General features: G+C 39.5%; 4 protein-coding genes across 4 annotated transcripts; 2 read left to right on the top strand and 2 right to left on the bottom strand.

Annotated features, from left to right (window-relative positions):
* Window positions 1–158: 158 nt before the first annotated feature.
* lrrc42 (leucine rich repeat containing 42) lies at window positions 159–3,383 on the top strand. The gene is made up of 7 exons (XM_085439792.1): window positions 159–820; window positions 911–1,042; window positions 1,116–1,237; window positions 1,362–1,447; window positions 1,528–1,641; window positions 2,756–2,840; window positions 2,918–3,383. Exons 1-7 carry the CDS (start codon window positions 432–434, stop codon window positions 3,205–3,207), a joined length of 1,218 nt encoding a protein of 405 aa, XP_085295918.1. The 5' UTR covers window positions 159–431; the 3' UTR covers window positions 3,208–3,383.
* Window positions 3,384–4,588: 1,205 nt separating this feature from the next.
* tmem59 (transmembrane protein 59) lies at window positions 4,589–8,620 on the bottom strand. The gene is made up of 8 exons (XM_085438960.1): window positions 8,390–8,620; window positions 8,060–8,165; window positions 7,732–7,826; window positions 7,288–7,440; window positions 7,082–7,154; window positions 6,820–6,943; window positions 6,572–6,689; window positions 4,589–5,336 (listed from the first exon to the last, which is right to left on the bottom strand). Exons 1-8 carry the CDS (start codon window positions 8,543–8,545, stop codon window positions 5,184–5,186), a joined length of 978 nt encoding a protein of 325 aa, XP_085295086.1. The 5' UTR covers window positions 8,546–8,620; the 3' UTR covers window positions 4,589–5,183.
* Window positions 8,621–9,161: 541 nt separating this feature from the next.
* On the top strand, window positions 9,162–13,185 carry tceanc2 (transcription elongation factor A (SII) N-terminal and central domain containing 2). Its single transcript, XM_085438963.1, has 4 exons — window positions 9,162–9,573; window positions 9,650–9,791; window positions 12,111–12,304; window positions 12,620–13,185. The coding sequence occupies exons 1-4, from the start codon at window positions 9,475–9,477 to the stop codon at window positions 12,806–12,808; spliced, it is 624 nt and encodes a 207-aa protein (XP_085295089.1). The 5' UTR covers window positions 9,162–9,474; the 3' UTR covers window positions 12,809–13,185.
* Window positions 13,186–13,231: 46 nt separating this feature from the next.
* cdcp2 (CUB domain containing protein 2) lies at window positions 13,232–16,977 on the bottom strand. Its single transcript, XM_085438952.1, has 6 exons — window positions 16,633–16,977; window positions 16,076–16,423; window positions 15,320–15,661; window positions 13,979–14,332; window positions 13,685–13,863; window positions 13,232–13,554 (listed from the first exon to the last, which is right to left on the bottom strand). Exons 1-6 carry the CDS (start codon window positions 16,697–16,699, stop codon window positions 13,249–13,251), a joined length of 1,596 nt encoding a protein of 531 aa, XP_085295078.1. The 5' UTR covers window positions 16,700–16,977; the 3' UTR covers window positions 13,232–13,248.
* Between the last annotated feature and the right edge of the window lie 3,062 nt (window positions 16,978–20,039).

The raw sequence follows: 20,039 nt of genomic DNA on the forward strand, positions 1-20,039 counted from the left end.
ATTTAAACTACTACTTGGTGAGATCCTGAGAGGTTCATTATAAAGTATGTACACGTTTTCTCATATTACATTCTTGTTACTTAGAATACGCAATTTGGTAAGAAGTTCCTAAAAAAACAAGCATTCGTTGTTAACCATCTTTTACTTTGAAGTGAGCAGGCACAGCTGCCAGTAACTTGCTTGCACTGTAGGAACCGCGGCTACCGTAGGAAACCCGGAATATTTGTCATAATGCATACAAGTAGTAAAGCAAATGCCGTAAAATGTGAAATATTTGGAGCAAAAAAGTAGTAAAAGAGTTTTACTGCAGGGTTTGGGTGTCCTTTTATACTAATTTTAGCCAAGGACATGATACTATTTAATAGCTAGCTTGTGAGCTACTTCGAGTTTTTGCTGACTTAACGTGCAGCCCTTAATAGTGCGACCTTACTATGGACAATAGCACCATTTATGTCCGAGAAAGAGGAAGTCTTCGTCGTGTCAGTGACATAGTCCTGGCACAGCCAAAGCCAGCGTTATCGTGCAGAAGGACAAATCCGTTTGTGCCCAGAAAAGAGCATTTTATATTCACCTACAATGAAGAGGGAAGTCTGCGATATACCACAAAATCTCTCTTTGACATCACTTTGTTGTTTGTAGTTGACAATATTCATCATGTAGACTCTCTGATTGGCTTCCCTGAGCAAATAGGTGATAAACTTTTTGTAGCAGCTGAGGAAAATCGTGTATTCTTAAACCCAGAAATTTCTTCAAAAGCCCTGCAGTTATTCAGTGATGCATATGGAAGCATGGTACTTGAATCACTGTGTTTACGAAACAGGTGAGTCGGACTGCCACCAAAAACTGCGAGGTTCCTTTTCTTCTTTACCACGGACAGCTAGCATTTGTTGTTCCTCTTTTATTTCTGCAGGTTTCCACTTCTGCACGAGCGAATGGATGAAATAAAAACATTTCATAATTTGAAGTCTCTGGATTTGTTTGGCTGCAAACTGGGTGACAATCATGAGCTTTTTCAACATCTAACATCCACCTCACTGGCAAGGTATTGCATTCCTAAATAAATTACATGAAAGATTTAATAAAAGCTGTTGCTAACATTTTTTTTCCCACTCTAGGAGCCTGATTCAACTTTTCATCGGTAGTAACAGCCTGTCAGATGCTGGCCTCCAACGACTGACCGCACCTATCCGTATGATGCACAAGGGACTGGACTGTCTTCAGCTTCTGGATATTTCCTGTTGGTTACCAAACTATTAGTTGATTTCATGGTGATGGCACAAATACCATCCCCTCCAGATTTGAAGTATTCAAAACTCACATCATTATAAAATTGTTGATCAGCTATAATCTGTCATTTCCAGACAACAATATCTCAGAGAGGGCTCTCGAATACCTCACATGTCTCCCAAAACTTGCAAATCTTGATGTATCTGGAACCAGTGTGAAGGTATAACATCAATAGTTGTGTGTAACACTTATCTGTGGCTCATTGTTATACTGACATCTAAATGTAATGTATACCTCTAGCTTGGCACAGGATTGAAGGCAACAATGTCGAACCTGTTAGGACTAATTTATTCTGAGAAACCACTGGCTGCCTTTGATCACTCAAGATGCAAGACAGAAGGTTGGGCTGAACAGGTAAGTATGTTTAAATGCGGATTTGACATTGATAGAAGAATAGAGTAGTGGTCAGATGTTTACATAAACTCATTATGGGTATGATGATGGTAAAATATTTCCCCCCCAAGGTGGAATCACTGTATTGTACACATCTTTAATAACTTTAAAAAACATGTACATGTTTGAATTTATTCTGGAATTTCTGTATTCCATTCATACATACAGCCTCACCAACATTTGGTTAAATGTCCCTTAGCAAGTTGCACCTCAACCAAAACCAATTTTGATTTGTGTTTGGGAACATTGTCCTGTTGGAACACAGTTGTTTGCAAGCTTTAACCGTCTAGCTGTTGATTTGAGGTGGACTTTTGGAGGTAGTGCTCCTTCATTATTTAAACCACTTTGTGCAGTGTACTAGTACCACTGGCAGCAAACAGACTCAAAGCATAATGCTACCACTGCCATGCTTTAGAGTTGATACAGTGTTCTTGGGTTTGAAAGCCTCACCTTTATTTTTCCAAACATACCTCCTGTCATTGTGGCTAAATAGTTCAATCTTTGTGTGGTCTGAACATAAAAAAATTCTCCAGATGGCATTTGGTTTTGTTCATGTAGGGAGCAGCAAAATTCAGTCCTCCTTCTTTCTTAGTCAGCACCGTCTTGGTCCATAGCCATTTAAAACTTCCTTCAGTGTGGACCGTGATGCTGGTGTTACAGTCGTTTCCAGTTCAAGGCAGCCTTGGGTATTGGTAGTTTCTGGGTTGTTCCTGAATATCTTAACAAATTTAATTTCATCTGGGGGCGACAGTTTGATCAAAGCACCATTGTTTCAACTGATGATCTTGGAATCTGCAGTTCTTTAGAAATGGCTCCAAGAAACCTTGGAAACTTTTGTAAATCCACAATTCTTCTTCTATCTTCATTGACTTTCCCATTGTTCTGCTGATGGTCAAGTCAATGAGTGCTATAAAACATATTCTGTTTTACAGCTCAAATAAATAATTAAAAGCTCAGAATAACCTGAAATTCATGCCATGATGAATGGACTTAAACTTCTGATCACAACTGTTTTTTTTTTTGTTGTTTTTTTTAAATAACAAGTGTCAGGAAGTAATGTTTGGCATGTTTTCAGGTTGTAAACCAGTGGGAAATGAATAGCTCACAAATGCCAAAACAGAAAAAAGTTGAAGACTCAAGAACATCGGCACTTCGTTTTTGTAAGTTCATATTTACACAGCGATGGCCTATTTTTAAATAAATAATTGGACACTTTTAAAATTTGTTTTTTCTGTAGTTGGCAGGCAGAAGTTTGTCAGAACGGTACTGAATGCAACACCTCTGACTCATAAGAGCACGGAAGAGGATAAGAGTGAGAGACTCCATTTCTACAGACCGGCGAACAATGACGTAAGAGAAAAACAGGTTCCCTCCAGGACAAATGACTTAGAGAATCCCTGCCATGATCCCAGAAAAAGGAGGCTTCAGTCGGAAAGGTGTGACACTTCAAATGAAAGCCCTCCGGGAAAATGTTCGTCCTCACCAACTCTTACTGCAGAGGACATTGACTTGTTGAACAGCTATTAAGGCATGCGTCCAAACTAGCACGCAGGTTGAAGAGCTACTTGAACATGTCAATGAATAGGTTGCCTTTAGACTCAAGGGAAGGAAGATGGTTTCCACTGGTTATAATACAAAAATGTCTTTTGGGATTAAATTGATAAGGTTTGTATATTTTTTAACAATAAAGTATTGTTTTTGCATTCGTCTTCTTTATTATCCATTTTATTGTTCAACAGTAACTTTAAACAGGACAAGGTGGATTATTGTCCTGGGCCTAATCTTGGGGATGTGTTTGGAAGAAATTTTTGCTCATGGGTCCTAGCAAGAACTTTACTTTTCTGGACTTTACACAGTGCAACTCAACTCAAAGGTTCTGGTTTGTTATGGCAGTGGGGGGTGATGACTTCAGGCTTTAAGCAGAGATGATGAGAAGGCTTCACCGGTCTGGGAAACCCACTTCTTTCAAATTAAGCAACCCTAGATTCTTCTTTCATTTTCAAACTTGGAAGTCCATGCGCGACTGGTGCTGATTCAACTTAAATCACTTCGGGCGATTTATATTGATGTTGCACACATTTCTTTAATGCCACAAAAGGTTTTGTCCAACTTTTTTCATGTAACTGCAGAAATACTGCCCCAGACGTGTAAACAGACTTTGATGTGTCAAGTCTGTGCAGTTCCCCCCCTAAAATCAAATTATCACACAGAAAACCTGGAGGCACGGTCATTTTTCAATGTAGAAAAATGGTACATGTTCCACAGAGAGGGAGCAGCAGATAAATTTGGTCATGATTTTTCCCCTTATATTCACCACGTAATTGTCTCTTGAGATGTCTTCTAGGACATTTTATTGACAGGTCTTTCTATAATGTTTATAACATCAGGTAGCTAGAAAATTGCTTTAGGAGGCCAATGGTAAAGTAGTCATACAAGCAAATGTTCAAATAAACTTGGTATCTGTTTTTTTTTCCCCTCTGCAGTTGTAAAGCTGTGTGAAGGCGCATTACTTTACACGCGGCCCATCATACAATTTTTAACCTCATAGCAGAGATTGAAGATAAACACTAACACAGGAAGTGTTAGCTACTCTCAGTTTTGCCTCAGAGTTTTTATAGAGCCATTCTAGAAAACAGTGAGGTGTAGCAATAAGCGATCAAAAGAAAGTTTTGCATGTCTTGCACTACATAAAAAGGCAACATTGTGCCCACTACAATGTACTGTCAGAGATGCAAATTAGACCACTGCAGTTAAATGTAATTACTGTGGTATAATAAAAAGTAAAATCTACCTGTGTAGTTGTGTGAAGGCATTGAGCAAGAGTTCTACGACTCCTTTTGCAAACTATTATCTATTGCAATAGGAGTCATATGTTGGCATTTTAAACTTCAAGAACAAAAAACAGACATTAGATTCACTCTGTATTTAATTTGACTTATGATAAGAAGAGACAACAGTTAAGCAGGAAGGACTTACTGTTTGTACCATCACTATCAATTTATATAAAGAGCAGAGAATTTTGCTGTAAAATTCAATATCGTTAGGTTATCACCCCAGTAGAAACATAAAAGCAAACAGGGTAAGTCTGCAGTACCACCGCAACCTATTTTATCAAAAGTTAACGGTTTGGAAGAAACTTGCATCACTTCAAGTCACAAAGAGTTAATTTAAACATTCAATAAAGTAAGCACACGAATAGAGAGCTAATGCACACCAAAATTGCAATAAACCCCCCAAAACCTAGTTGACTTGTACTGCTGTCACTGTGCTATAATGCCTCAATTATGCCAATATACAGAAAAACTATCACTCCAACTTTAAAAGCTACGATTGACAGGAGGCAAAAAGAGAAAAAATAAAAAAATAGGGGTGGAAAAAAAAAGTTCTGCAAGTAGTGAGACTCTGAAAGTAGTGACTTAAGACTACAATCAGGACAGGTCTTAAGCCAAAGGATAAAAATCAACTTGAGATTATACATAAAAGAGAATAACCCCCTTTGGGTTCTAGATGTTAGACTGCCCTAGGTTCACTTTGGAAGGGAGTGGTCCAGCCTCCTCTTCTGATCCATTGGAGGTGATGATCAGCAGGGAGGATGCTGGATATGGAATCAGTTTCTGTTCTTTAATGTATTCACTGTCTCCATAGATGCTTAATTTCTGAAAGAAAAAAAAAAAAAAAAAAAAAGGAAATTTTTTTTAAACATCGTTTTGATGATTCTTTTTTTTCTGTCAACACAAACCTCATTATTCAAGGAATTCTTTAAAAAACATTTTTGCCAGCCACGATCTCTAAAGCTTCCATATTGTTTGGTCTATATATAAACCAGAAGTGTCAAAATGACTGTTCAGGAAATAACTTCAGCCCAAATGCACACACCAAGCCCACCCGCTATTTGTAAGGTGCCCTTTGTCTGGTATTTTTGCTGGTATTCTGTTCATTCAGTCACTTTTTTGCCCGTGTTAGTCTAGTAAGGTGGCTATTACATTTCTTGAGACCAGTCTTTGGTGATACAGAGTGAAGCATTTTGAATATGCGACCAATGCAGACATGCTTGCATGCACTTCTCTAAAACACACAATGATGGTACGCGCAGGCAGAATACTGACTGGCTGAAACATCTGCTTGAAGGGAGCAACAGTGGCATTTGGCACAAAATGGAAGAAGTGTATATACACTGTATGAAAAAGTATGCATAAGAAACTGAATTAAGCAGAAGTGGATATCATATTTTCTTGTTTTTAAACAGTGTTTCTCTTCACTGTAAAGAAGCCATTTGTCTGTTATGATTTCTGTGTTCTCTGCAGCTCTGCCACCAGCTGTCGTTGGAGACAAAATATTTTGATGCTGCCCCCTGGTGACAGTACACTGCTATAACATGAGGATAAAGGTCCACGTAGCTCCTTGAAGACTCCACAAAGGACTGGCACACATATAAAGCTTAAAGACGAGTTGGAAAAAAAGAAATAGTCCTTTGGTATCATTCTGTGCTGCCACATTATAATGGGATTTATTACATATGAATGACATGTAGATTTGTGCAATTACTCTGCAGAGGGCTCTGGAAAGGGCATAATTTGAGAATCCTCATTTTAGAAATACTGGTTGGGTGATTTTGGACAAGACTGGCATTTCCAACCTTTGTGCCAAGATATGCTAGTCACCTCGTAGCTGTAGCTTCATAATTACTATGCAGATGGGAAAGTGGAACCAAGTTTCTTATTTAACTTTGCAACAGCACAATAAGCAATTATCCATTTAAAAATAATTTATACGGAGTATAAAAACAGAACTACAGCAACTAAATTCACACATAGCAGATACGCCCAGATTAAGCTTGTGTGCTAAACAAACTGCTGTAAACCACTTAAACAAACAAGAACAGATATCATACCTCAGCAGGTACATACTGATCCACAGCAGTTGCCACAGTGGCACAGCAGATCCAGATCAGGACAAAAACAGACAGGACCAGAGTTGTGGTAAGGATCCACCCCGGTAGCCAAGGATTCCTGAGGAGTAAAGGATAAGTATCAAGGTTATGTAGCTGCACAAAGGCAAGACCCTCAATACCATTAATATCCTGTTCAAGTTAAGTAACAGCACCTCTTGGACAATGTAGACAGAAATGTGCTAACCAACCTTGAGAGAGAGCTGAAAAGATTGTATTCGTCATTATAGGTGTGGTCCCCAGCCATGTCTCTGTCCCTCTCCTGGATTAAAGTGCGTTCGTAGTCCTTAAATACAGGGCTGCTCAGTCCAGGAACTTGAAAACAAGAAACCAAACTCAGAAAGATATTCAGTGATGTCTGCCTTAACCTAACACATTCTTTGAGATCAAAACTACTTTCGTCCTTAACTAATTACTTTATTTATTTTTTAAGAGGATGAATGAAACTCTTACAGCTCTTCTGAGGTTCCTCTTTAACATATTTTTCCAGTTCAAACTGGGAGAAGAACTTGATTTCAGGTACAGCCTGTTAAATATAGGGCAGATTTTTATTTATTTATTTTTCCTAGTCATTTTGCTCCATTACATTTGCACATTACCAGGGTGAAGTGCATTGTTTTGCATCTGGTAGATTAGGGGGTTGGTTTTCTTTTACTTACCTGGCAAATGATGACTTTGCCATCATCAGCCTGGAGGTAAAAAGTCCATGTGGAAGTGATGAAGCTGTGGGCCTGACTCATTACATCATCCCAGAAACCTCGGACCAAAGTCAATGGGTACAGAAGGTGAATCTTAGGCATCATGCTCTCCAACTGGGGGAAAAAAACAAACAAACATATTGAACAAAGGATTATTTTAAAAGTGGGAGCTGAAGTGCAACAAATACAGAATCAAGAGAGATCAAACAGCTGACCTAAATGAAAGCTGCATGCTCCAGTACCAAAGCCATCCCTACAGTAAAGTTGCAAAAGCAATTTCAAGTCTCTGCATTTAAACTTTAGTTAAATGCATTCACTGAATCTGAACTAACTATGAAAAAAACTACTAATACTGCAGATGGTTCTGTGGAAGCCACTGCGTGAATGCGTTATACACAGTCATACCTGCTTATTTCGCTGCTCAGCGAAGGGGAGCTGATTCTGACAGCCCAGGTTGCATGCATACTGCTCATCAGACTGGGTGTAGGCTTCGTGACAGGCTGCAGAAGTTTGAAAGAGGTGAGCGATAACAGATGATAGAGCCAACAGATCAAACTGGATTGTGGATACAGAACAAAGAGTCTCTAGAGCAAGCTTACACCATGGAACTGGATGTATTAAAACGGAAGCAGATTGTAAGAAATACTTTATTGTTACGAGCATAGCACGTAATTAGTTAGCAAACCTCTTCGACAGCACAGCTGTGAATTAACTCGGTCAGTGCATAGCTTACTTGATTCACACTCGGATTTGGTCTGATTTAAATCTTCGCTGTCACGGACAAACTGACAAATGGAGAACAGGCGGCAGCCTCTCTGACAGGCATATAGTTCTTCCTCCTGTACAATAAAAAACAAACGGGAGGACCAGTTGAATGACTCGACAAACAAGGATATCCAGCTGAAAGATGACGCACTTTCAAAACTTGTCATTCACAAACAATATTCGCTGAAGAAAAATGCATTGCAAAAAAGGAAAAAAAACACACGCTTGTCCATTTATTAAACGCAAAAGCTAGCTAATGGTAGCAGCAGTCGCTTTCCTTTTCAATATGACAACTTACCCGAGGATAGGTATGCAAACTGTATGTCATTTCACATGATTTATGGCAGGACGCAGTGTTTCCCAAGACGCTGTCAAATACATCTGAAGATACTAAGGTGCCTGCGAACAGGACGGCGAGTCCCAAAGTGCAGACAATTGAGGAAAGAGACCCCATTTCGCCTGCCAAAACCTAAACAAATAACACGATCCTCTTCCTCGTTCTCCTTATCGGGTTGTGTTCTCGCGGGAACTTTATCTCGCGCGAGACTTTTTTCAGAGTTTGCTAAATTTAAGGTTTGCTAAGTTTAAAAACCCTAAAATCTTGTTTGGAAAACAATGTTCCAACATGAGAAGTTCTGTTTTGTATTCAATGTAAACAGTTTGTGTTTTCCGTCTTCTTTTTTTTCTTTGTAAACTATATCCACAAATACTCAACAATAATATTTTGACTAAAAAAAACCTAAAATCCTAACAGTAACAATAATCAAACAATAAATAGTGGAAAAAAATCAATGTGTTCATTTGTATTGTTTTCCGAAGCAAAAATAATAAATAAAAAAAAGACTGATATCCGAAAAGTCAGAGAGGAAGATAAGGCCAAATTATTCAAAAGACATTTTACTGAGAATACCAGCGATGATACTAATATAATAATAGTATTATATTACTTTAAAATTAATATTCATATTATACAAAAACGTTGGTCATTTATTTACTGAAATTTTGTACACGAGGGCTTCCACATCTTTCTAATCTGCTGAAGAGATTCATTGTTTCCGAGTGTACGTAAAGGCAACATTGCCACTGCCATTATTTACCATAGCCATCCAGCTACTGTTAGCTCTATCAAAGAGATTATTTATCGCAGTTGTAGCGATAATATGGAGCTATCCTTTAGTAGACTATAGCGGAATTACATAATTAACACTGGCAAAGCATTTATTCAGTTAAATTTGGCTTGAGTTAGACAACGTTACCCGAAAGGCAGAAAGTAGCTGTTAGCTGAACCACGTAGGAAATCGGCTTCTTTTTAGTCAAACTGTTGTATTAAAATTTGTCAATCTCATTCTTTCTACAAAGAAGCTTCCTGGCTTGCCTTTGAACATGGACAAGTTTGTAGTGCGGTTTCCTAAGGGAGACGCACCTAAAAAATCGAAGACAGACGAAAAGGTGTACAAACAGACTACAATTGAATCTCTACGGGTAAGACATTAGGCATGCATGTATTGTGTGTTAACGCATTTATGTAGTAATTGCTTGCCTTTTGTGTTTCGTAAAGCGAGTGGTTGTTATTGAGGACATCATGCGTTACAAGTCAATGCTGGAGCTGCCAGAACAGAGCAAAGACAACCTGCTGACTGCCCTGAAAGAGCTGAGTAAGAAGGTCCCTTCCAAGGAGGTGCTCAAGTCCACGAAAATAGGTAAACACAATTTTTAATAACTCTTTATACAGATGGGCTGTCGTTAGAAAGTCATTTAAGTTTCCATTTTAGTTCAAAGATTGCACAACCAACCTTTATAACATGAATAAGATAAGATAAGATAAGATAAGATAAGATAACTCTTTATTGTCATTGCACAGTCATACATAGTACAGTAGTACAATGAAATTGGAAAAACTGTCCTACGTCGGCACTACATATAACACAACACGACACGATATGACACATCACAACGTAACAAACAACACAACACAGTATATTAACTTAGTATAAAAAAGAAGAATAAGTGTATGTGTATTGCACACTGTTATTATTGCACATTAATTATTATTGCACCTTGTTATAAATATAAATATTATTGTTATCGTTTTAAACATTGTTACCTCCCCCTAAAAAGTCCAGGGAGGTATCCAGTCAGGTCAGCTATTTGCATTGATCAGGGCTATTGCCCTGTTGTAAAAGCTGTCCTTGAGTCTATTTGTTCGGGACCTCAGCAGCCTGAACCTCCTGCCAGACGGCAGCAGCTTAAACACCCGGTGTCCTGGGTGTGTGCAGTCCCGTAGGATGCTGCGTGCCCTCTTGAGACAGCGAGTGCTGTACAGGTCCTTCAGGGAGGGAAGAGGATGTCCAATGATTTTTTGGGCCATGTTGATGACCCTCTGGAGTGCCTTTCTGTGTGCTGTGGTGCAGCTGGAGAACCACACACCGATGCAATATGTCAGCACACTTTCAATGGAGCAGCGGTAGAAGACGGTCAGCAGCTCCTTCTTCAGGTCCATTTTTCTGAGGATTCTCAGAAAGTGGAGACGCTGTTGGGCCTTCTTTAAGACCGCAGAGGTGTTAGAGCTCCATTGGAGGTCTGTGTCTATGTGCACACCCAGAAACTTGAAACTGGAGACCCTTTCCACGCACTCCCCGTTGATGCTGACAGGCTGCAGCTCGGACTTCCTCCTTCTGAAGTCAACTACCAGTTCTTTTGTTTTGGTGGTATTGAGGTCCAGGTTGTTGTCTGCACACCAATCTGACAGCCTCTGAACTTCAGCTCTGTATGCAGTCTCATCTCCCCCTGAGATGAGCCCCACCACAGTGGTATCATCTGCAAACTTGATGACTGTGTTGTCTGGGTGGGAACTAACACAGTCATGTGTTTACAGAGTGTACAGTAGGGGACTCAGTACACAGCCTTGTGGAGAGCCGGTGTTGAGGCTGAGGGCTGAGGAAAGATGAGGCCCCACTCTAACTCTCTGTACACGGTCTGAGAGGAAGTCTCTGATCCAGCGGCAGGTGGTGGAAGGAAGTCCAATTTCCAGCAGTTTATCTATTAGTCTGTCCGGGAGTATCGTATTGAAAGCAGAGCTAAAGTCAACAAAGAGCAGCCTGGCGTAACGGCCCTGCACTTCCAGGTGAGAGATGGTGGTGTGGAGCGTTGTAGCAATGGCATCTTCAGTTGATCTGTTAGCTCTGTATGCAAACTGGAGCGGGTCGAGTGTGGGTGGCAGGCAGGACATGATGTGACGTCGGACCAGTTTCTCGAAGCACTTCATTATAACAGGTGTTAGAGCAACTGGTCGGTAGTCGTTGAGGCTGCTAATGTTGGTATGCTTTGGCAGTGGGACAATTGTGGCTGACTTTAGGCACGGCGGGATGCAGGACTGGGACAGTGAAGTGTTGAAGATCTTAGTGAAGACCCCAGCCAGCTGGTCTGCACACTCTTTTAGGACCTTTGCGGTTACCCCATCTGGTCCGGTGGCCTTCCTGGGGTTCACTGCCCTCAGTGTGCGCCTCACCTCATATTCCTGCACTATGAGGCTTGGGCTGCTGCTGTCCGATGTTTTTGCTGCTGCTGCCTCTGGTCCCTTCACCTCAAAGCGTGCGAAGAAGTGGTTCAGCTCCTCTGCAAGCTCCGCGTTACCCTCAGTCAACGTGGTATTGCCAGGTTTGTAGTTGGTTAAGTGCTGAACTCCCTGCCATACCTGTCGTGAGTTGTTGGTGGTGAAGTGGTCTTCGATCCTTCTCTTGTACGCTGCCTTGGCCTCTCTGATGCCTCTTTTCAACTGAGATCTGGCTGCACTGTACTGCATACCATCACTGGATCTAAAAGCGGCGTCACGTTGCTTCAGCAGGACCTACATGTAATAACAGCTTATATGTGAGCTGAGTTTGCTTTTACTCTCTTATTACATGAGAATTATAACTCTGAAGAGCAAACCACTCATTAAAACAGTGTTCTCCTCATAAATGCCAGGCCAGTCAAATTCACAATATTCACATACGTAATCAAAACATCTCTCTGCTAAGGTCACACTGTCAACAAAATGCGAAAGCATCTGGATCCCGAAGTAAGTTCAATGGCAGCAAAGGTTTACACGGACTGGAGGACGTTCATCGAGGAGAATTCCAATAAGCCATCCATTGAAGTGCGCTCGGACAAACAGTCTGAAGGACTCAGGAGCAACGCTAGAAGGCTCATGTCTGAAGCACTAGAGGTCAAGGTAAGATGGAGAATCTCAGGGCAATCGTGAAACATGGCTTTAGAAAGATTTATTTTTTTTATTATTTTCGTTTCTTCCCGTTTCCTTCCTTATCATGTTACATGTTGAATGTAAGCCTGAAAATCAGCATATATGATTTATTGATCGCTGTTTACGAGTGTATTTTAACTTATGCACATTTATTAATTTAAAATATTCCATTCCCAGCACTGGCATGTTCTTTATAAGAAGTATCTGAATGCTTGTTCATCTTACAGCTACTTGTTGTCTGTCTGACTCATTCCTGAAATATTTGTGTTCATCTTTCACCTACAGGAAGATTCTGGTCTTATAGACAACATCGAGAGGGAAGTGTTTCACCAGAGCTCCCGACTGGTCAGCACTTCATACAGACGGACTGTTAGAGCACTTGTGTTTGCCTTCAAACACAACCCTGAGGTCAGAGCTCAGGTGAAGAACAGCACAATAGCAGTCAACAAGCTGGTCTCTAAATACAAAAAATAACAGAATAATAAACTATGTAGAGCCAGCTGTATATGGAAAATAGTTTTAATACAATTGGAGAAGGATTTTATGCACACATTTTTTTACATTTTATTTTTATTGTTTTCTTGATTTTCTGTAAAGAAGTTTAAAAAACATCTTTTTGTGGCACATCAGTAGCCTAGCACTTTTTGCAACTGCACATGAATCATTGTAAAGAATACTGTAGGTGATGATATTAATGCTATTCCTTTTTGTAATGTAATAATGTAGGCATTCTTTTTCAACAGGTGCATTGTTTTTTTGTCTTGTAAATGAACATTTTTATACGAAACATGATTTAAAGCATGACAACTTAAGCACTGGAGTCCTGTCTTTGATGAAGAAGAGCTAATATAATCACATATATATATATATATATATATATATATATATATATATATATATATATATATATATATCTAAAGAAGCACTAGCCAAACAATAGCTATAACCATGAGAATAACAGCCAGAACACAAATGCTAATAAAGACAATATCGCTCAAATCATGAGGCTCAGCTTCTGGATCCCCTTCACTGCCACTGCTACCATTGTCAGTTTGCTGGGCCTGCTCCTCCAGACGACGCTCCTCTGCAGAAATGATGGACACTGATGCTATTTTCCGCAGGGCATCGCACTGCAATTTATATTCTTGTACATTTTCCTGCTTCCCATCAGAGAAATCAATGTAGAGTTTGTTTACAAGCATGGTGATGTTCCGATGTTTCTGTAAGGGATCATTAGATACAGTATTAATAGAAGCAAGTCGCAAGTGTCTGCAACAATTGTTTAGCAGTTTAAATAGGGCAAATTGCTGCCTATTATAGTGTGCCAGTAAATGAGAACATGTTAGTCACCTGGCTGGCAGTACCACAGTCGACAAACTGAGCCACTATCTTGTATGAAGTGGTCGTTAACTGCGCTGTACAGGTCGGGTTTCCTAAGTAGATGCTCTCACGGTCCAGCTGAGGTAAGGACTGCTGGGGTATCACAATGGTGAATTCTGATCTTGTGCAGCTAACATTTACAGGCACCACTTGGATTGAGGAAAAAAAATCACACTTTTTAAGAGCAGCATAAGAATGATATGGAAAAAGTTAACAAAAAGATATTTTAGAAGTTAATCATACGCCTGTACAAGGAATATTTACCTCCCTGATAAGAAGCGGTGAATCCTCTGTGTGCTTCATTTCTGTCTGTGCTGAGCACGACCAGCAACTTGTTGCCCTTTGAGACGAGAGAAGAAGGATGCTCCCTGCCACACCAGCGTCCCATCAGAGCGTCCGTCTGGCTATTCCCATCATAAACTGCGACAGAGTCATAGTCGCACTCATCTGATAAACTGTTGCGGTCCTCCAAGTCCATTAAGGGGAAGAAGAGTTTGATGCGGTAGCCTGCGGCTAGAGTGATGCTCCAGTGGCAGTTAATGTTGTTTGGGTAGATGTTGGGGAAATTTGGGCTGCTAAAGTTGCCACTCACATGAGACAGCACCTGCTGGCACTCACCTATTAAAGTACAGCCAATCAGATAGTCATTTGGATTGCAGATGTTAGCTTGCTGCACTGCGTTCATTTTATGATTGGCTTTTTTTGTACTTCATCCTCTCCATGCAGCCTCATGTAAGTCTCGGACTAAAAGTTTATGTTTAAGATCCTGGTCACTGTGTCTGGCAAATAAATTTTAAATGGGCAAATGACATTACCAGAGCCTCCTCCAGATGTTCTGTTTAACTCCCACAGACCAAAGACATGTTTATATGACTGATTTAATCAGTGACTGTAAGTTGGCTGCGTGTGTGACTATTAGAGTGTGTGGTTGTCTGCCTCTCTGTGTTAGATCTGTGATGGGCTGGGGGTTATAAATGGCATTTATACAGGTGTCTCTTCAAGTTTTTTTTTTTTTTTTATCCTTTTTGCCAGCTGGCTTATGCTCAACAAGGTCAAATGGGCACAGTCTGTGAGCAGCTTTCTAAAAGTTACTCTGCAGTTTCGACTGAACTCGAGTGTCCCTAGACCAGTCAAGGACCTTCACATTTGTGTTTATGATGGTGGTGTTTACCCAGTTTCTATGAAAGAGGATTTTTTTCTTTGCAACTGAAATGCTTCTATTTGATCAGATTGTTAGGGTATATTGTTTCATGCTCTTGATATCTCCTGTGGCTTGTTTCAGTCGAGCTGCAATACCTTTAGCCAATAATAAAATCCATTGTTCTCTGTTTTTTAAAATCCAACATTCTCACAAAATGTTCCCTGTTGATCTTTAGCTTTTTGAAATAGATTTTTTTGTGGGTTTCAAGATAGATTTTCTGTTCTGTGAGTGAACAGAAGTTTTTAAACATAATTTGCTTTAGGTCGAATGTCAAATTGTTGATAATTGAAAAAAAATTACCTTTAGGTTTCTGCATTTACACCAAAAACATGAACACTCAAGGAGAAAAAATACAAAAGGACTTTGCATATTGATGTGAGAAAGCCGAAATCAAATTCACCTACCTGAATAATAGTAGGCCTTGAACCCACGTCCCCCAATGTTGAAGTCAGACTTGAAGACTACGAGAAGTTGGTTGGAAGTAGTGATGATGTTGGGGGGTTTATCTGTCCCACAGTATTTACCCAGATGCCGGTGGGTGACTGTTGGGCCGTCAAACAGGGCTACAAAGTCAAAGTTACATCCTTCATTGTTTTCCAGCTGGAAGTCCAAAAACACCAAGGTGACCACACTTGTGTTAGACACATGGATGGCCCAAGAGCAGTCGGCATTGTTGCTATACTCCTGGGGGTAGCCTGGGCTAGAAATTACTCCAGATAGTCCAGTCAGGACTCCACCACACATATCTAGAGAAGAAAAAATGCAGATTTAGATTTGCATTGGAAATCACATGCACGCTTTCTATTCAGTGTGCTGCATTTTTATAGCTAACTGTTAGTCCAAAGTTTAGGCAACAATTCAGGCATTTCTAGTCATGCTAATAGTTCTGCAACTTTTAGAAAAGAAAACAGTAACTAAATTGTAAACACGATAATATGTTCACTGTGAGCATTATGGTTTTGTGAAATTTGCCTCATCTACGCAGCCACTAGGATCCGTATGAGCTCTAATTGAATATAATATACAATATTTAAGTGAGGTCAAAACCAAGAAATTTCACTTACAAGACACGACTTAAACTGTCTAAACATGGCCGGACAAAATCAACTCAAGTTTTGGCCAACTATCCCTGTCACATTGCATTAAGTGTAACAAGCTACCTTTTCTGTAGCCAACAGTGAAGCCCCTGTAGGCCACATGGCGGTCTGAATGAAAGATGATGGACATGACATTCCAAGAAGAGGTGAATTGAGGTGGAGAGATATCCCCACAAAATGTCCCGAGGAGGTTCCCTTCATCCTCAGATATGCCATTGTATATTTTAATGTAATCATAAGCACAGCTTGCGTGGTACTCCAGCTCAAAGTAGTGGAAAGTGAGGAGGACAGAGGAGCCCTCTGCTACCACAATTAGCCAGGAACAGTGTGTGTTGTAGGGGTATAGGCCTGGGAAGTTTGGGCTGGAGAAATTGCCAGATGGAGCAGAGAGGATTCCTCCACATTTGACTCCTTATAATGACAAAAAATAAACAAAACAAAACAGAAAAAACATTTCATTTCAGTTCAGAGAAAGAAGTCATGGTTCACCGTGAAAGTGTATTACAAGCTGACATTGAACAATTGGATCCCACCATTCTCTCTATATACAGTACCTGCAAGATAAAGCACTCCCATGAAATTTAAGCATTGCTCCATCAAGATAAAGAATGGCAACTCACCTTTTTTAGAATCAGCCTTGTCAAAGAGCAGTACTAAATGAATCAGTATAGTCACCCTGAGAGTCATGTTGTTATTGCTGATTTGGCTTTTGTCACACCCCAGCTACAATAACGGCAGAAACGCACAACGGCAATGTCAGAGCGCACAGCCTTGAGACATCAGCAGCGGTGCCTGTAGAGGTAAGAGGACTTTGAAAAATTCATCCGTAGCCTGAATGAGTAACCTGATAGCTGCCTAGGCCATGCTTTGCCTTTCCGCTAAATTTTAATGACTGATATCCAATGAGCATGAGTGGCTTGTCAGGACACTGTTTGGAGAGATGTTATACATTTTTAATGACACACACACACACACACACACACACACACACACACACACACACACACACACCCCAGTACACTAAACACCAGCTGCAAATGGAGTTAATAAAGAGGTAAGAAGGAGAGAAGGATGATCGTATTTGTCACTAATATAAATGGCTTCATTAATGTGACGTGAAAGAAAAGATCCCACAGTCACAAAGTAATAAGGGCACTGTGCAGGCTTTGTGTTTGTTAAAGCAGCTTAAGCATGCATTTGCATTTTAATGCACTTGAGTATATATAATGAGGTGAAGCGCAGAAATAGTGTTTATTGTTTCTGTTACTACTGAGGTTCACACCTGCAGCTTCTGTTTGAATAGTCTCATTGTACCTAAGCACAATTTTTAAAACAATGGGTTTCAGGAGGACGAGAACTTTATCATATCAAATCTTTTATTCTCAACAAATGCTTCATAATTGCTTTGTGGCAGTTCTGTTCATATAAGTTAAAGGGCTCATTTTTTGTGTAATAATGTGCTTGTTTTAAATTCAAACAAACACAGACTGTGCCACTGCATTGTATCTGATGAGTAAGGTAATTTTCCTCAGAAAATGCAAACCTTTTTAATGCAAATTCTGTTTATACTCTAATTTCTGTTTATGGGAAGAGTAATGTGGCGACTCTCAGACAGAGATTTTGTGGTATTTGCCAAACGCCAATCATATTCCATGAGTCATTCCTTCTGTTTTTGCAGCCTTATAGCCGAGCGGTGGAGACACATGTAGACAGTAATCCTGAGTCAATGTGATTGCACAGCAGACAGGGAGATAAAGTACTCTTAGTAAAAGCCTATTCTTCAAATAAATGTTTACTATTCCAGCAGTGCCGTGAAGGCAAGGCTTTTAGATTGAGCGTGTCTAATAGCTTCAGTGAGCAACACTAATTCCTAAAGAAACCTGCTAGATGGTGCTGTTACACTGTGAAAATAAAGTGAAAATCAACACTGGGTTTTAAAAAGTCATGTCAAGCTCTAAGCTGAAATAAATAAGAATGTGATTAAAATCAGTCAAGTGTTTTTGCACAGGGGTTCCTGGAACTAAAATGAACCGCCTTGCCTTTGAATTTTAATTCTGTCCTCTCTGAAAGCTTGTCATTGTTCAAGGATGTGGGTGCTGGGCAGTAGTGAAATGTGTTTCTGAAAGATACCGAGTGTTTAGAGCAATTAAATCACCTATTAGCAAGTAAATACTATAAAAAACAAAATGGTTGAAACTGAATTCCCGCAGAATAAAAATGAACTTCAGTCGCACAAAAGCAGACGTTTGACTGAAGAGTTTAATTCAATGATTTAGTTCCAGAAATGCATGAAAGGAGTGTTAAAATTATATTCAGGAACATTAAAAAAAAGAAGCAATTTTAGTAAATATCAGAAGTGGGTGGTTATTTAGACATTTGGCAGTTGTGAAGAGTGGATGCTGTTGTTGATGGGCACACTCCACAGTCTGTCTAGCATCTTTTAATTGAAACCACACAATGGCAAATGCTATATTTGTGTGTGTTTTACAAAAATCTGTTTACTAAACATGTTTTTCCAAATGAAGACTGTCAAACTCAGCTGTAAGACTATGGTGGTAACTGCTGTTTGTGATGAATGGTTTTTATAGTTTACATAATCCAATTTATATAAGCAGGTGAAAAGTTAAATGGAAAAATTAACAATCATTGTGGGAATCAGGTGTTTCTGTTATGCTGCGGTGGGGCATTTGATGATTGGAGTCCAGCCTTTTCTTTAAAGGGAAGAGTAATTCCAAAGTTATTCTAAGTGATCATTGCATAATGAAACATCTCTATCCTACTTAAAGTGGGCTCTTACAGGATGGCAATGCCACCATAATTGATGGGTATAAAAATGATGTAATCCATATGCTATGGCCTTTAAAGTCATCACCTCTGTACTCAGTATGAGATCTTGACAGGAGTTAGATTGCAGAGACTATGTTGTGGAAAAATTGAATTTCTGCATGTGACACTACATGAAACAGTTAATCACCACAGTTTTATGATATGTACAACTGTATCCAGTGACTTCTTGCCGTAATGTGTCTTTTAATGTCATTTAATGCATGGTATATTTGTAGAGATAAGATCTAATGATAACTTTTGGTGAAACAGTGAGATCAAGGTGCATTAATAATATTTAAATCTTAGAGCTTTACCTCTTGACTTAATGAATATTTTAGATAAAGCAGTGGTGATCAAGCAAAATTAAACAGGGACTTAAACAGGGACACTCCACTACAGCCTTGTACCCTGTAGTCCTGTGCAGTGTTACCTTTCAGCCAGAAATTGTTTTTTTTTCTCCATTGCAATGATTTTGTTAACATCTCCACCTTCTCTATACCAAGGACAATACTGATTTGTTATTGCGCCGCCAATTGGGAGAACTCTCAGACTGGATTATGGCCAATAATGAGCTAAGCCTCCCTCTATAGTTATGAGGGCAATGAAATCCGTTATTCGGGTTATGAAACAGAAAGGAGAAGGGATTAACATTCTCCTGGCAATTGTGGCTATACTATCATTACTTAACTGCACCAGATGAGATGAGATTTGTCTTTGATATAAAATTAAAGAGTGGAAAAACGCACCACAGAGAATTTACACAGAAAATATGATATATATGATGGAAATTGGCCATATATATATATAGCCAATATATATATATATATATATATATATATATATATATATATATATATATATATATATATATATATATATATATATATATATATATATATATACCTTGTACAGTGGGGCAAAAAAGTATTTAGTCAGCCACCGATTGTGCAAGTTCCCCCACTTAAAATGATGACAGAGGTCAGTAATTTGCACCAGAGGTACACTTCAACTGTGAGAGACAGAATGTGAAAAAAAAAATCCATGAATTCACATGGTAGGATTTGTAAAGAATTTATTCGTAAATTAGGGTGGAAAATAAGTATTTGGTCACCTCAAACAAGGAAAATCTCTGGCTCTCACAGACCTGTAACGTCTTCTGTAAGAAGCTTTTCTGTCCCCCACTCGTTACCTGTATGAATGG

The sequence above is a fragment of the Copadichromis virginalis genome, linkage group LG18 (genome assembly GCF_057382275.1).
Source record: "Copadichromis virginalis isolate Kocher_CV1m ecotype Utaka linkage group LG18, C_Virginalis_male_GT1.1, whole genome shotgun sequence".
NCBI classification, from domain to species: Eukaryota; Metazoa; Chordata; class Actinopteri; order Cichliformes; family Cichlidae; genus Copadichromis; species Copadichromis virginalis.